This window comes from Ostrea edulis, chromosome 4 (genome assembly GCF_947568905.1).
Source record: "Ostrea edulis chromosome 4, xbOstEdul1.1, whole genome shotgun sequence".
NCBI lineage: Eukaryota > Metazoa > Mollusca > Bivalvia > Ostreida > Ostreidae > Ostrea > Ostrea edulis.
In genome coordinates this window covers 6,195,093-6,208,441 of record NC_079167.1, presented here as the reverse complement: position 1 = coordinate 6,208,441, position 13,349 = coordinate 6,195,093, and the positions used below count along the sequence as shown (strand labels likewise).

Genomic DNA, 13,349 nt, shown 5'->3' with positions numbered 1-13,349 from the left:
ACGTCATAGGTGGATTTTAATATGTTATTATAGCTGTTTATATCTGCCATAAGACGTGTTTTAGAGGAGAGCATATTCCTAACCCTAGGGCTGTTTGCAATCCTCCTTAGATAATTAAAGCATTAAATTAAATAAGTATTTTTATAGTATTAATGATTCTTAACAAAAATGTATTTTGTTTGTTTTTGATACTGATCGAAACAATGCTTAAAAAGCATTGTTAGCGGGCTGATTTATGAAAGTGAGTTGAACTTCAAGTGCGCTTGCATGAAATTAGAATTCTGGGAGAAAGTGAGATACAATAAGCAGGGTTTTCGGCTGTAATAAAGTGCTGTTTAGCAGGTTTTTCGTGCTAACCTTTATGGAGCGCCAAATTAACATAAACTCAAATAATTGAAGATATCTTCAATTATTTGAAGATATCATCAATTCAATTATTGCTCTCTTTAATTGAATTAATGCGCGCATCAATTGAATTAATTAGAGCAATAATTGATTTAATGCGCGCATTAATTCAATTATTGCTCTCTTCAATTCAATTTGATGCGCGCATCAATTGAATTAATGAGAGCAATAATAGATTTGATGCGCGCATTAATTCAATTATTGCTCTCTTCAATTCAATTGATGAGAGCATCAATTTCGCAGAAATATTGCTCGCAATAATTAATTTTGAGATCGGTATAAATAATTTAATGATCTCTTTAATTCAATTGAAGATACCTTTGATTATTTACAATGCTTTTGTATAAGGGATTAATGTGCGCATCAATTCTTTTAAAGAGAGAAACAATTCAATTAAAGGGATCATTAATTCAATTGTGGATATGTTGAATTGAAGATATCTTTAATTATATAGATGCTCTCTCTCTAAAAGAATTATTGCTTTTTTCAAATTAATTAAAGATATCATAAATTCAATTGAAGAGAGCAATACTTGAATTAATGCGCGCATTAAATCAATTATTGCCCTCATTAAATGAATTAATGCGCACATTATATCAATTATTGCTCTCTTCAATTGAATTGTAGCGCATTAATTCAATTGTTGATATCATTAATTCATTTGAAGAGATCTTTAGTTGTGGGCATCAAATGAATTGATGATATCTTCAAATAATTGAAAATATTTTCAATTATTTGAGTTTATGTTAATTTGGCGCTCCATAGTGATCGGTCACTGCTACATCATACTTGGGATGAAGATGACGACTATAAGTAGTCAATAAACAAGCTTGTTCTGTTATGATAACCAGTGAGGATTTTTTTTTTTTTTTTTTTTTTTTTGGAAAGCGCTTATTTTGAATTATTTTCAAGTTGGACTTTAGGGGTATATCCTATAAGATATTGTTGAGAGCGTGCGTGCGTGCGTGTGCGTGTGTTAAAGTACAAGAAACTTACTTTGCCAAACCCGATTCTCTTAAATCGAGAAATAGGTGGGGGTTTTCAATTCTCTATACCAAATTTATTAGTTTTTTTTTTTCTACTTCAAATTCCCAATTAGTAAAAGTGGGGAGAGGCCATTTATCTGGTATATTTATTTTACCACATCAAATAATAAGGATATATTGTCTTTGCCAGTAGAAGGGAGATATGTCTAATACTGTACATACAGTCTTACTTAAAAAATGGAGTCCTTATTTCTTGCCATATATAGGGAAGGGGATGGGGGGGGGGGTATATGCACGTTGTCCTTTTAGGTGCCTGTACGTAGCAGCAACTCGCAGATTTCAACCACAAAATCAACGGTATCTGCAAAGTTTGCATGCATCATTATAGTAAATTATCAAATCACGTTGACAAATATATCTAGAAAAATATCTTCTTTAAAACTGAAAGTTATATTCTAAGCAACTTGAACTCACACATACACACTGTCATTTCGGAATTTTCAGATCTGAGCGTGAAAAACTTTCGCCTTAATATTTGATCTGTGTCACCCTAACGTTTGTGTTTACTACAACACGTGAAAGAAAGTTTTGTCCGAATTTGTCACTCTGAAATATTATATGACCTGAGGAAATTGCAATGGATTCAGATGAATCTTTTTCTGGAGTGGAAAGTTCTGATTCAGATGAAGAGGTTTGTAACTGAATACAGTTTTCACAGTCGAATCACGGAACAAGACTTGGACTGGAGAGAAAACCGACACTTCCCTTCTGTTCTTGTGATTTAAATTCAACCAATTTGTTATTATTTATATGCTTTCTGCCTGAGTACGTGCTTACAAATAGAAATATCTTTGTTTGTTATTCAGTTACAAGAGGCATTTGCTGCTGGAAAGTTGAAACCAGGCTTGAACCTTGAATTACCAGCATCATCAAAAACTATAAACAACACGGTAAGTCGTTGGTAAATAGTACATTTCAGTATTGTATTTCACAATGTCTAACTTTAACTGAGGTAACAGAATAATTAGCATTAATATATGATGTAATACTATATGCCTATAAAATTTGTATAGCATCATAGCATGAATACTATAATATTAAATAAGAGTTTATTTCCATGAAAATGTATTCTTTAGCTGTATTTGTAATGATACTGAGAATTTTCTTAAATCAATTTGAGTATTTGCACTGAAAAATGAACAAACTTCTTTTGGTCGAATTGAAATATTTCTGAGAAATAGGGACTGAAATATTTTAATAATATTTTTAAAGCACTTTTTAAGATAGAAAAGAAATGAAATATCAGAGTAGAAAACAAGTGTTGATCATGCCTTATATATAAAATTACAGGCAGGCTTGAAACAAAAGTTATTGGCAATAAAGAAAGATCTTCCATGGGTGGAACATTTAGATGTGACCAGTAAACCAGCAGCAACCCACAAAGACCTCATTAGTCAGGGTGAAATAGATGTCCATGATGACTTCAAACGAGAACTACGATTGTATGTCCTACTTGTCCAAATGGACTGTATTTTTAAAATCTGATTAAGCCTCTTTAAGAATTCTTTATCATTAATTTACACCCCAATATTAAGTGTCTAAGCATCTAGAATTCTTTTATAATCTCTTTACTCTTTAGGTTATTTTTTAGTTGTCAAAATGCAGTGAACCCTCTTGGCATCTGGACATTTCACCTTCTGAACAATTTTTCTTGGGAACAGTTTATTAATTGTTATTTTGTCTCATTTGTCTTGATTTCTGCAATCCAGATATAGACAGCCTTTGTTTTAAAACCACAAAATGCATTTTTCCACTATTATTTTTATTCAGTTATCTGTGTGGTAATATTCAATTGGCCTTTCAACTCTGGTCACTATCCTGAGCTGGGTGTTAATTGTTATAAAAATATTGGACTGGCTATCGGTTTTTAAAGAACAACCACCTGATATTAACTCTATGCAAAGTTGATTAGGGTATATTATCAATATCTGTGCATGAGACTCTCACTTCTCTTGACATATTGAGTTTCTGTTCTGCCAAGAGAAATTATTTTTCTACATTAATAGGTTAATTATTATTGACAAATTTTTTATATATAGTTAAGAGTACTAGGATAATGACATCAATAGTATTGGTTAACATATTGCAATAACTCTGAAGTTTTATAACAATCGTTCTCTATGCATAGTATTTTACACACAAATCAGAATTTTATTTCATGTACATTGAATTTGTAATTTTTGATGACATTATAATACTACATTAATTTAAAAAAAAAAAAGAATTAAAACTTTGGGGCAGTGTTCATCCTACATACATGTAAAATAGATTCAGTTCATAAATTCAAACTTACAGATGTTCCTTAGTTGGGGACCTCTTTTGATGGTCCATGGAGTTAGACGGTTTTTTGTTAACCCCCTAAGACCTTTGCTAGACTTTCCAGGAAAAGTTCACATAAACATTTTTGGGATTTTAAAAACATTTTAGCTCACCTTATGAATTTGTATTATCTGTTGTTGACGTTAATTTTGCACATAATTAGCTTTCCAGAAACTGATGGGTCAATTTCAACAAAACATCCTTCAATGGATAAAGGGGATTCAAGTTTGTTAAAATGAAGGGACACATCCTCTTTAGAGGAGAAATGATTGAGAATTTTGTAAAACTGGATGCTGCATTTTAAAAAATTCTCTCCACAACCATTTATGGGCCAGTTTGAACCAAACTAGGCATAAAGCATCCTTAGGTATATGTATTTGACCGTTTCTCTTTTCAAAGGGAGATAATTAGGAAAAAATTAAAATTAGGCAGAAGCGTCATCATATTGTGTAGATTCAAGTTTGTTCAAATGATAGTTTTGAGATTAGAATGACCACGAAGGGAGTCTGAAACTTTCATAGCAACATTTAGGGAAACCACTCCAAAATCTTCATAGAACAGCGAGACTACAATATATCAATTGAAGATGAAAGAATCCTTACTTTTACTTTTACTTTTGCTTCAAATAGATTGTTTCACGTTTACCATCATAAGTAACCCATAGTTTGTCTTGTGATACTGATCGTGGGTTACAGGTGATGCCCATCTACTTGTGTTGATGAATTTTATATGCAAGTTTGAACCATGACATGATGAATTATTTCTTGAAACTTTATATAAGATGGTAAAAATAATTACATGTACATGTAATTTGAAATAAATTTTTTGTGTGTAAGATGGTAAAAATAATTTTTAGTGTTTGTAAACATCAGGATTGAGCCATACACTTTAAACCTCTCAGTTCACAAAAGATACAGTTTTTTTTACTGTTGCTGAATAAAAACCATATTTATGTTGATCTACTTTGAATGTAGAGTTCATGTCATGTTACCATTACGGATCAAATTTTAGAATTTTATGAAGTTGTAGAGCCTCTTGTTAAAATTGTATTTTGATGTTATATACATTATACAGCTATTGTCAAGCACAGGCGACTGTTCTGGAAGCTATACCCAGACTCCACAGTATGAACTTGCCTACCAAGAGACCGGAAGACTACTTTGCACAGATGGCTAAATCTGATGACCATATGAAACGTGTAAGAAGAATGTAGTGTGCGTCCTTAGCAGTATAACCTCACCATAACTATTAGTTGAACATGTGCTTTATTTGGTTTTTAGAAACTACGCTATGGTTGTAGGTACTGTTGAAGGAAAAGTGTTATCAGAGTATAGATTTGCATTTCATTGTTTAAGATATAGATGATATCAACTGCTGTAAATGAAGGGAATCAATTGCAGAAAGGATTAATGTTCATTCAAATGTAAACATGATTTACCATATAGAAAACTAAGAAAGTAAATAAAACAATCATTTGGAATATAGAGCAGTATATGACTTAGAGTGCATTCATGTATTATGAAGGTTTAAGATATTCATTCCAATATAGGTAAGAGAAAAGTTATTAGAAAAGCAAACAGCCATGGACAGATCTGAAAAAGCAAAGAAACTGAGAGAACTTCGAAAATATGGTAAAAAGGTAAGTTAATCTATAATCCAGTTGTAGAGTTAAATCCATTACAGTGAGCTACTTAGAGAGTGTTTGTGTACAATGTCTCTGAACAACTTGTGTATGATTACTGCTAACTAAGGATTTTACTCTGTAGGTCCAAGTTGAAGTTCTTCAGAAACGACAGAAGGAGAAGAAGGATATGCTTGATGCTGTTAAAAAGTACCGCAAGGGACAGAAAGATAAACTGGATTTCTTAGACGATCTGCCAGGGGAGTCAAAAAATAAGGGAAACAAGAATAGCACAGATAAATTTAGGTATGATGATGAGTCAGTTAAGGAAATTATGAGATTGGTGAAAGTAGGTGAACCGAGTTATCCCATGTCAGTCCACCACGACATACAGTTAACTTTATATAATGACTTTTATATCTTGTATTAGACAAACACATGAATTCATTGAGTTTAAACTGAGGATTCTTGGGTTTTAACACAATGTATTATATATACCAGTTTGCTTAGATTGTGTCAAAACTCTGTGGCTTTTTCTGTCATATTTACTGTGGTGTAGGGACAATTTGGAAAGTTTTGATTAAGTAGATGAAAAGATACTTTTTTGGTGTTTTTGAATATTGAAAATATGACTATTTTCAGATGTGTTTACTAGTGATGTCACTTCCTTGTAAAGATGTTTAGAATTACTTGGCACATATCTTTCACTGTGCTGTAAGGCATACAAGGCCTTTTGTGTAATTGTTTATAAATTTCTTCTTTCTCAAGTTCTAGTCATTGTCAGGTAACATGGTTGGTCTGGTCTTGCTACTCTCTAACAATGACATATACTGTCGTTAACAATCTGAAATTGGGTGATTTTTTTGTTGGTATAGAAGTTTGTAAAGGAATGCATAAGAAAATCACAATATCAAGGGGGAGGGGTGTGTGAAAATAATCAGAAATTGTCAGAACTTGGGAGATGGGATGGAATGTGTGACATACTTTAATGGGAAGTGAATAGGCAACTGTTTCAGGCTGCAATTTAAATATTGTGTATATATCAGTATTTCCATTGATTAGTCTTGCATCAATTTATTTCAGACCAAATAAAAAAAGAGAGTTTAAAAACAAGAAATTTGGATTTGGAGGACAGAAGAAAAGATCAAAACTTAATACAAAGAACAGTGCTGTAGATATGTCTAGCTTCAACCCCAAAATAAACCAGAAGAAACCAGGAAAACCTAAACCAGTAAGTGTGATATCAGTTTTACTGTTAACATATTAACCAGAAGAAACCAGGAAAACCTAAACCAGTAAGTGTGATATCAGTTTTACTGTTAACATATCAAGTTATCAACCATCATAATAGATTGAAACAAATCATCTTCTACATGCAACCTGTCGTGATACAATGTAATTGTTCACACTGACTTCAAATTGACTTGATTAAAGTTAATTTGGTAACAATAATGTTATCCCTAGCAAATGAGTTGCTTAGTATAAATATGGCAGCTCATATGTGCATTTGTGGATGAAAATATTGAAAGAAATTTCAATGATTTTTTATGTTATACTGAATCAGTGGGGCTTGAGTAAAGCTCCTACATGTATCATCTTAACAAAGGGGATACATTTATACACCTCCATAAAAGTGAGGGAATATTATGATTTGATGGGAACTTGTGGTTTAGTCTCCAGTAGGAGTGGGGGTGAGTTCCACATCTCCTCTGTAACCAAACCAGATTCAAATGATCTGATGGTGGCATATAATACAGTACAATTTGTAGTTATTCATAAGCATTTCTAACTTTTTAAAAATATATATCTTTATACACCAATCATAGATTGGTTGTATGGTGCATTGCGTCTGTCCATTAGCCCATCTGCCAGCACCTTGCGAGTTTGATAAAAACCAGTACTTATAAGGCTAGGATAATCAAACTTGGTACACATGTTCTCAATGGTTAGAAGAAAAAGCCAATTGTTTTTCAAGGTCAAACATACATTGTTATAAGGCTTGGGTCATCAAGTATGGTACACATGTTCCCAATGACTAGAGAAAGAAGCCTGTTGTTTTGCAAGGTCAAACTTACATGGATAATTTTGTAGGCAAAAAACAAGATAGAAAAACAGTACTAATAAGACTAGGATAATTGAACTAGATATACATGTACATATTTGACTATCATAGATAGGATGTATTATGGTGCAGTGTTTTTGTGTCTGTCTGTACATCAATCAGCACCTTGTGGGAAAGATGAAAAGAGTACTAGTATGGCTGGAATAATGAAACATTGTTTTTATATTCCCCATGGTGAGAGAAAGATGCCATGGATGACTGAAAAACAGTACTAAATAAGGCAAGAATCATCAAACTTTGTGTACATGTTCCCCATGGTGTTGGTATCAAGTATATTTTGAAAAGTAACAATTTTGCTTTTCAAATTATACTTTATTAGAAAGGAATGTTTCTTCAATTTGATAAGTAACAACATCATTTTTTTAAAAGACTGACATTAGAGAAAGTATTTTTTTTAAAAAACATGCTGTCATGGCCATCTTTTGACCAAATAATGGTTTATTTGGCTATCATTTCTTTGATTACTATTGTATTACTGAATATATGCAACAGTGTATTTAGCAGTGTGAGAGTTGCTCTTATTCTAATACTCATTTATTCAAATTTTACCTCTTGATGTTTTTTCTCAGGGCAACAAAAATAAGAGACCAGGGAAATCACGGAGACAGAAAGCCAGAAGTAAAAAGAAATGAAGGACAATAATTTAGGCATCTGTTACTGTAAATGGAAGTTCGATTTTTGTTTTGGAAAGAAAAAGTTCTGGTGCTGCTTAAAAACCTATTCCAATATCAAAGACCTTGCATATTGTATATATGATGAAAAAGACTGACTTGAAATATTTTTACATCATTTTTTATCAGATTGAACAAGCTGATAGAGATAACTATCAGTTCAATAATGCATTATCTCTGGCAAGATCTTGTTTACAAGTTTACAGTTATCTCAATAAAAATTCAAAAAGTACATATTCTTCTTTTATTTTTAAAAATGATGACATAGGTACATAAAACAGGTCTTGCACATTTTTACATTCCAAAAACCTGCATTAGATATAACAAATAACATCTGTACTTAGACATGGTTCCAAGTCAGCACCTGTGTGACAATGACAGTTTGCAGAATGTCATGCATTTGGATGGATAAAAATTGCCATGCACTTCAAACACACAGTTACAGTGATTAAAATAGATGAATTTAAAGTTATTGATTAAAACACAATTCCCTAGTTCATGTTTTCTGTTTGTTCCTTAACTCTCCAGGCAGCATCCATATATTTAGTGATGGGAGTATTCTGTCTGTAGAAGTTAAGCCTGCGATCTGACCTATCCGAGTCAATCTACAATTACATATTTATTGCAGTTGGAATAAAATTACATTCAACAAAGATTTACCACATTAATTATCTTGGTGAACAAGTTTTAAAAAAGTATCAATTTACATCTTATATTAAGAAGACCCTATTAAGTACTTAATTGGAAAAAAAATATGTTTATGAAGCTGTTTATTATATATTAGAACCTCAAAACATTTTTCAAGGAATATTAAGATACCAAGTAAAACTGTTCTGGGTTTAGTGTCCCTTACCAGAGGCTTGGTAATCCATCCTATTTCCTGGGATTCTGTTTGGGGGTAAACATACTTCTTTACTGGCTCTTGGTTAGCTCTTTTGATCACATTTTTGAAATGACCTGTTGCAAAAGGATATTCAATTATAAATACTTTCAAAAGCATTGGAAACCCTTGACGTTGTGATTCATTTGAGATTTTATATTTTGACGTCGCATGCCATTATGGTTGTACATTTTCTCAAGAACTTTGTATGTGTTACAAACATAAAATAGATATATTTTCTTGACAGATTTGTTGAAGAATAAACCAGTCTTCAGATTAAAAAAAATTAAAATGCTTCTCATTGGCACAAAGTAGTTGGTGTGGGAGGATAGCTTTGTACCTGGAGGAAACCCACATGTCTGAGTGGGCAACCACATGCAACTCTCAAGATATTAATTGTTGAAAATAAACACCTTGCCCTTTGGGCTCTGGGGATTTCTTGAAAAACAAGGACTTCATAACATGGGTATTCTAGCGCTCTTACCAGTGACCTTGACCTTTTACAGTATGATAAAGTCAAATGGGTAGGAAAACATAAAATTTACTCCATTGAATTTGTTTTTAAATATATACCAGTAAATTGTTAAGAATCCAGATAGCACACATACAGTCACTTCCAAAATCTGATATGAAAGACATTCGAAGTCTAGCTTATACACAAGAAATTTGGGAATTTTTTCTCCTGTGACCTTAAAACCTTTCACATATGATATTTATGTAAATATATAGATAGAAAGATAGATACAAGATCCATTTTGCTATGGTGCAGATTGGGTTTTTTTTGGGGGGGGGGGGGGGGGGTGACATTTCTCTAGTTTGAAAAAATTGTAAAATTTGGTGATTGATTTAAAAATTAAAAAACTAACACAAAACCAAAAAATATTGAAGAATGAATGGGCAAACCAATTTTCATTCCTTAATTATTGATGCACAACCTGTTAGATATTTGTACTGCAATAAATGTATACATTAATCACTAAGTCCTCAACCATCTTGATAACCTTCCAGGGACTGTTTGACTTTATTTTTTGTTGAGATGCAACACATTGTAATATTACATATGAAATATTCCCTAAATTAGATAAAGATTTATACAATAATGGCTTGTTTTGGGGGCATTTTGTATGTAATATATTGATAATACTTCTTGGAGAAAATGTGGAAGCTTCCTGACAAAATGAATATTCAAGTTTCTCCAAATCATGGCCCCCAGGGGTATGTTAATGGGACTACAATAGGGGATTAAATTTTTCATTGGGATATATATGAAATGCATAGGGGGAGTGCTTCATGCCAGCATACTGTGTGAAGAGCTGGAATTCGTACCCTTGTATATTTTCTACTGAAATTTCAAGCTGTTAAAATAGACATTACATACTTATCAAGATTCATACACATTATGAAAGTGTAAATACAATTATTAAACATGCAAGTATCATCAGGTAGTAGATTCAAGTTTATTCAAATCATGGTCACAGGGGTTAGGGTGGGGCCACAATAGGTGAACAAAGTTTTATGATATAAAGCATAATCAAAAAATAAAGATTCAAATTTATTCAATTTGAGCCAAGGTGACTCAAGTGAGCGAGGTGGCCCATGGGCCTCTTGTATCTGGTTTGGGGGGGGGGGGGGGGGGGTGTTCAAATAGGGAATCAAAGGTTTACTTTACAATATAATTAGGAGAAAATCTTTTTAAAAAATATTTTTAAGAGAAAGATTGTTTATATTGATATGTAAGCATATTTAGGTATTGCAGATTCGAGACAAGTTTATTACCATGCAAATATATTCTGGGCCATGATTATAAATATGCAAACTTTCCAAAGTAGTGCAGATTCACATTTATAAATCAAATCATTGCCCCTAAGGCTAAGTTGGGGCTAAAATATTGATTTAAAGTTCTACATGAGAATATACGTAGGTTTGAAAATATTCTTTTCATGAGCTGTAGTACCACAATAAATCATATTGATGATAATGCAAACATTCCCCCCCCCCCCTTTTTTTGTTGTTGGTTTTTTGATGTTTTATTTTATTAATTGTTTTTTTATTTATTATTATCATTTATTTTTTGTTGTTTTACTTATTTATTTTGATTATGGATCACCCTGGGCTAGAATGGGGGAGGGGCAAATTTGACATATAAAGTACACAAACACACACAAAAAAATCATCTCCAGGACAAAACAGCAAAATCATGTTGGTAATATTGTTATAAAATTCATTCCTCTGTTGTGTGAATTCAAATTCAGTTAAATCATGACCCTATGGGGTCAAAAATTTGGATGGGAAAATCTTCTGATGAAGAACACCAAGGCCAATGTGAGCATTGTGGCCCATGGACCTCTTGTTCTTTTAAATCTGATTAACAAATGAATGCATATGTTTAATTGATGAATCACAGATAGTCAGCATTACTTACTATCTTCTTCTCCCTCTTCTGTGTCATGTCTGGAGTTTGGTTTTCCTGTGATCACATGAACTGTAAAGAAGTACAAAAACTATTTACAATTGTTTACATGTACTGAATGGATCATCGTCGGAAACCCACGGTTGATTACGCTTCGTTCCTCTCTCGTGAGAGTGAGAGAGGAACGAAGCGTAATCAACCGTGGGTTTCCGACGATGTGAATGGATTATTGTTATGATTTGTGTCAATTACACTGAATCCCTGCAACCAGGGCAATATACAGTACATGCCAATTGTTATCCAAAAAATTACTGTTGTTCTATGTATATACTTGCATGTGGACTATCACTGTGCACAATTACTTAAGTCTATATATCACAGGGAGATAACGCTGTAGGTACAACCCTTTACTTTCATGGAGAAGGAAAAAGTATAAGGTACGTACTACTATTAAAAATATCCGTCTATTATGTAAACTACAGTACATCTCTCCCAAAGTAAGTTACATCCCCAAAAGTGAATGAGTTTATTATTTGGGACCTACATAGGTACACCCTGTATACACATATCTAAAGTACATGACCCCTAACGTAAACTTTACTTCACTTTGCTACATTTTTAAAGGACTGATATCTTATAAAGTATGCAGAGAGAGGTGGCGAAACACACACACCCAATCTCATGTGCAAGAGGGATTTAAAGGGTACATTTCTATTATCATGACTAAATAGATATATACAATCTTACGGTTTTTAGTGGAGCTCTCCGACTACTGGTCGAGCCTCTAAAGCAAGCGAAGGGCTAGATAGAGAACTAAATTTTTAACTTACTTTTCTTAAACGGATTAACACTATAATTTGTGTACATTTTCTGATGCCGTTGTTCTTTTGTGATTGTTTCACATAAAATAGCATTTTGATGCACAAAATTTACAGGATCCTTTTCTTTTGAAGCTGCTTTAGCCATGATTTTTTTCTTGTTTTCCCCGGATGTTACGTAACGTTGTTGAATGGTTGCTAGGACAGTGGAGTCGGAAGTTCGAGCCCGATATAAATGACTACGCCAGAGTAGATATACTAGGTCCGTTTTAGAGAAGACCTCACAACGGTCTGTACGACGAAAAATGTTGTAATACTTGTGTTTTTCTACTCCTATTTTTTCCTCCAATCTGTATATAAAAACGGAAGAGGTCAATCAGATGATCATTAAGAATTAGGCTACAGACTGTAAGGACCAAGTCAAATTCATATAAAGTTAGATCTTTCCAATTTTGATTTTAAAAACATACATATTTTAAGACACTCACTTTTAAATTAAAAAATCCTATCTATATATAAATACATACAGATATAGATCCCCCTTTTTTCTATTTATATCTATTTACTGATTAAAATTCAGATACCTGTGCATACATACATACCCATATGCATACATATACACACATTCTACTAAAGAACCACCTCATTTGATTTGTACACCTTCAAGAAGTTTGTTCGCACTGATACCCTTGGGTCAGGGCTGAGCCGCAAGAGAAGTTTTGATTTTTTGTTTTACACAGGAATATGTAGTAAGAACTTTAACAATTATCAAACTGTTAAATAAATATGCCAACATTCTCGTGTACTGGGCTGACTTTGGGCGATGATTAATGGGTTTATTTATTTATTTTTATTACAAGCAAACAATATCATATTCATCTAATTCTAGAAAATAAATCGCTCTAGCACCACGAAGGAACAATGCTATTTGAACAGCACACGGTTTAATATTTGTAAGTTTATTGCTTATTTTAACGGGATTTAAACTTGGACAACGAGAATATAAATTTTTTTTGGAAAATAAAGTGTATATTATATATTGTCCACGAGCAATTAT

At 32.6% G+C, this 13,349-nt stretch overlaps 2 protein-coding genes across 2 annotated transcripts; one reads left to right on the top strand and one right to left on the bottom strand.

The window, feature by feature from the left end:
• The first annotated feature begins 1,921 nt into the window (after positions 1-1,921).
• LOC125670921 (probable rRNA-processing protein EBP2) lies at positions 1,922-8,416 on the top strand. Its single transcript, XM_048906360.2, has 8 exons — positions 1,922-2,082; positions 2,258-2,341; positions 2,742-2,893; positions 4,845-4,968; positions 5,320-5,409; positions 5,537-5,697; positions 6,475-6,622; positions 8,083-8,416. The coding sequence occupies exons 1-8, from the start codon at positions 2,029-2,031 to the stop codon at positions 8,143-8,145; spliced, it is 876 nt and encodes a 291-aa protein (XP_048762317.1). The 5' UTR covers positions 1,922-2,028; the 3' UTR covers positions 8,146-8,416.
• LOC125670922 (cilia- and flagella-associated protein 144-like) lies at positions 8,414-12,493 on the bottom strand. The gene is made up of 4 exons (XM_048906361.2): positions 12,305-12,493; positions 11,487-11,546; positions 9,038-9,141; positions 8,414-8,789 (listed from the first exon to the last, which is right to left on the bottom strand). Exons 1-4 carry the CDS (start codon positions 12,438-12,440, stop codon positions 8,676-8,678), a joined length of 414 nt encoding a protein of 137 aa, XP_048762318.1. The 5' UTR covers positions 12,441-12,493; the 3' UTR covers positions 8,414-8,675.
• Positions 12,494-13,349: the final 856 nt, after the last annotated feature.

Bases quoted from the DNA above. Each gene is read 5' to 3' on its own strand.
- LOC125670921 (XM_048906360.2), top strand. From the start codon at position 2,029: ATGGATTCAGATGAATCTTTTTCTGGAGTGGAAAGTTCTGATTCAGAT. The intron at 5,410-5,536 runs GTAAGTTAATCT...TTTACTCTGTAG, and splicing joins TTCGAAAATATGGTAAAAAG to GTCCAAGTTGAAGTTCTTCA. The intron at 6,623-8,082 runs GTAAGTGTGATA...GTTTTTTCTCAG, and splicing joins AACCAGGAAAACCTAAACCA to GGCAACAAAAATAAGAGACC.
- LOC125670922 (XM_048906361.2), bottom strand. From the start codon at position 12,440: ATGGCTAAAGCAGCTTCAAAAGAAAAGGATCCTGTAAATTTTGTGCAT. The intron at 9,142-11,486 runs GTAAGTAATGCT...CTTTTGCAACAG, and splicing joins AGAAGAGGGAGAAGAAGATA to GTCATTTCAAAAATGTGATC. The intron at 8,790-9,037 runs GTAAGGGACACT...ATGTAATTGTAG, and splicing joins GATGGATTACCAAGCCTCTG to ATTGACTCGGATAGGTCAGA.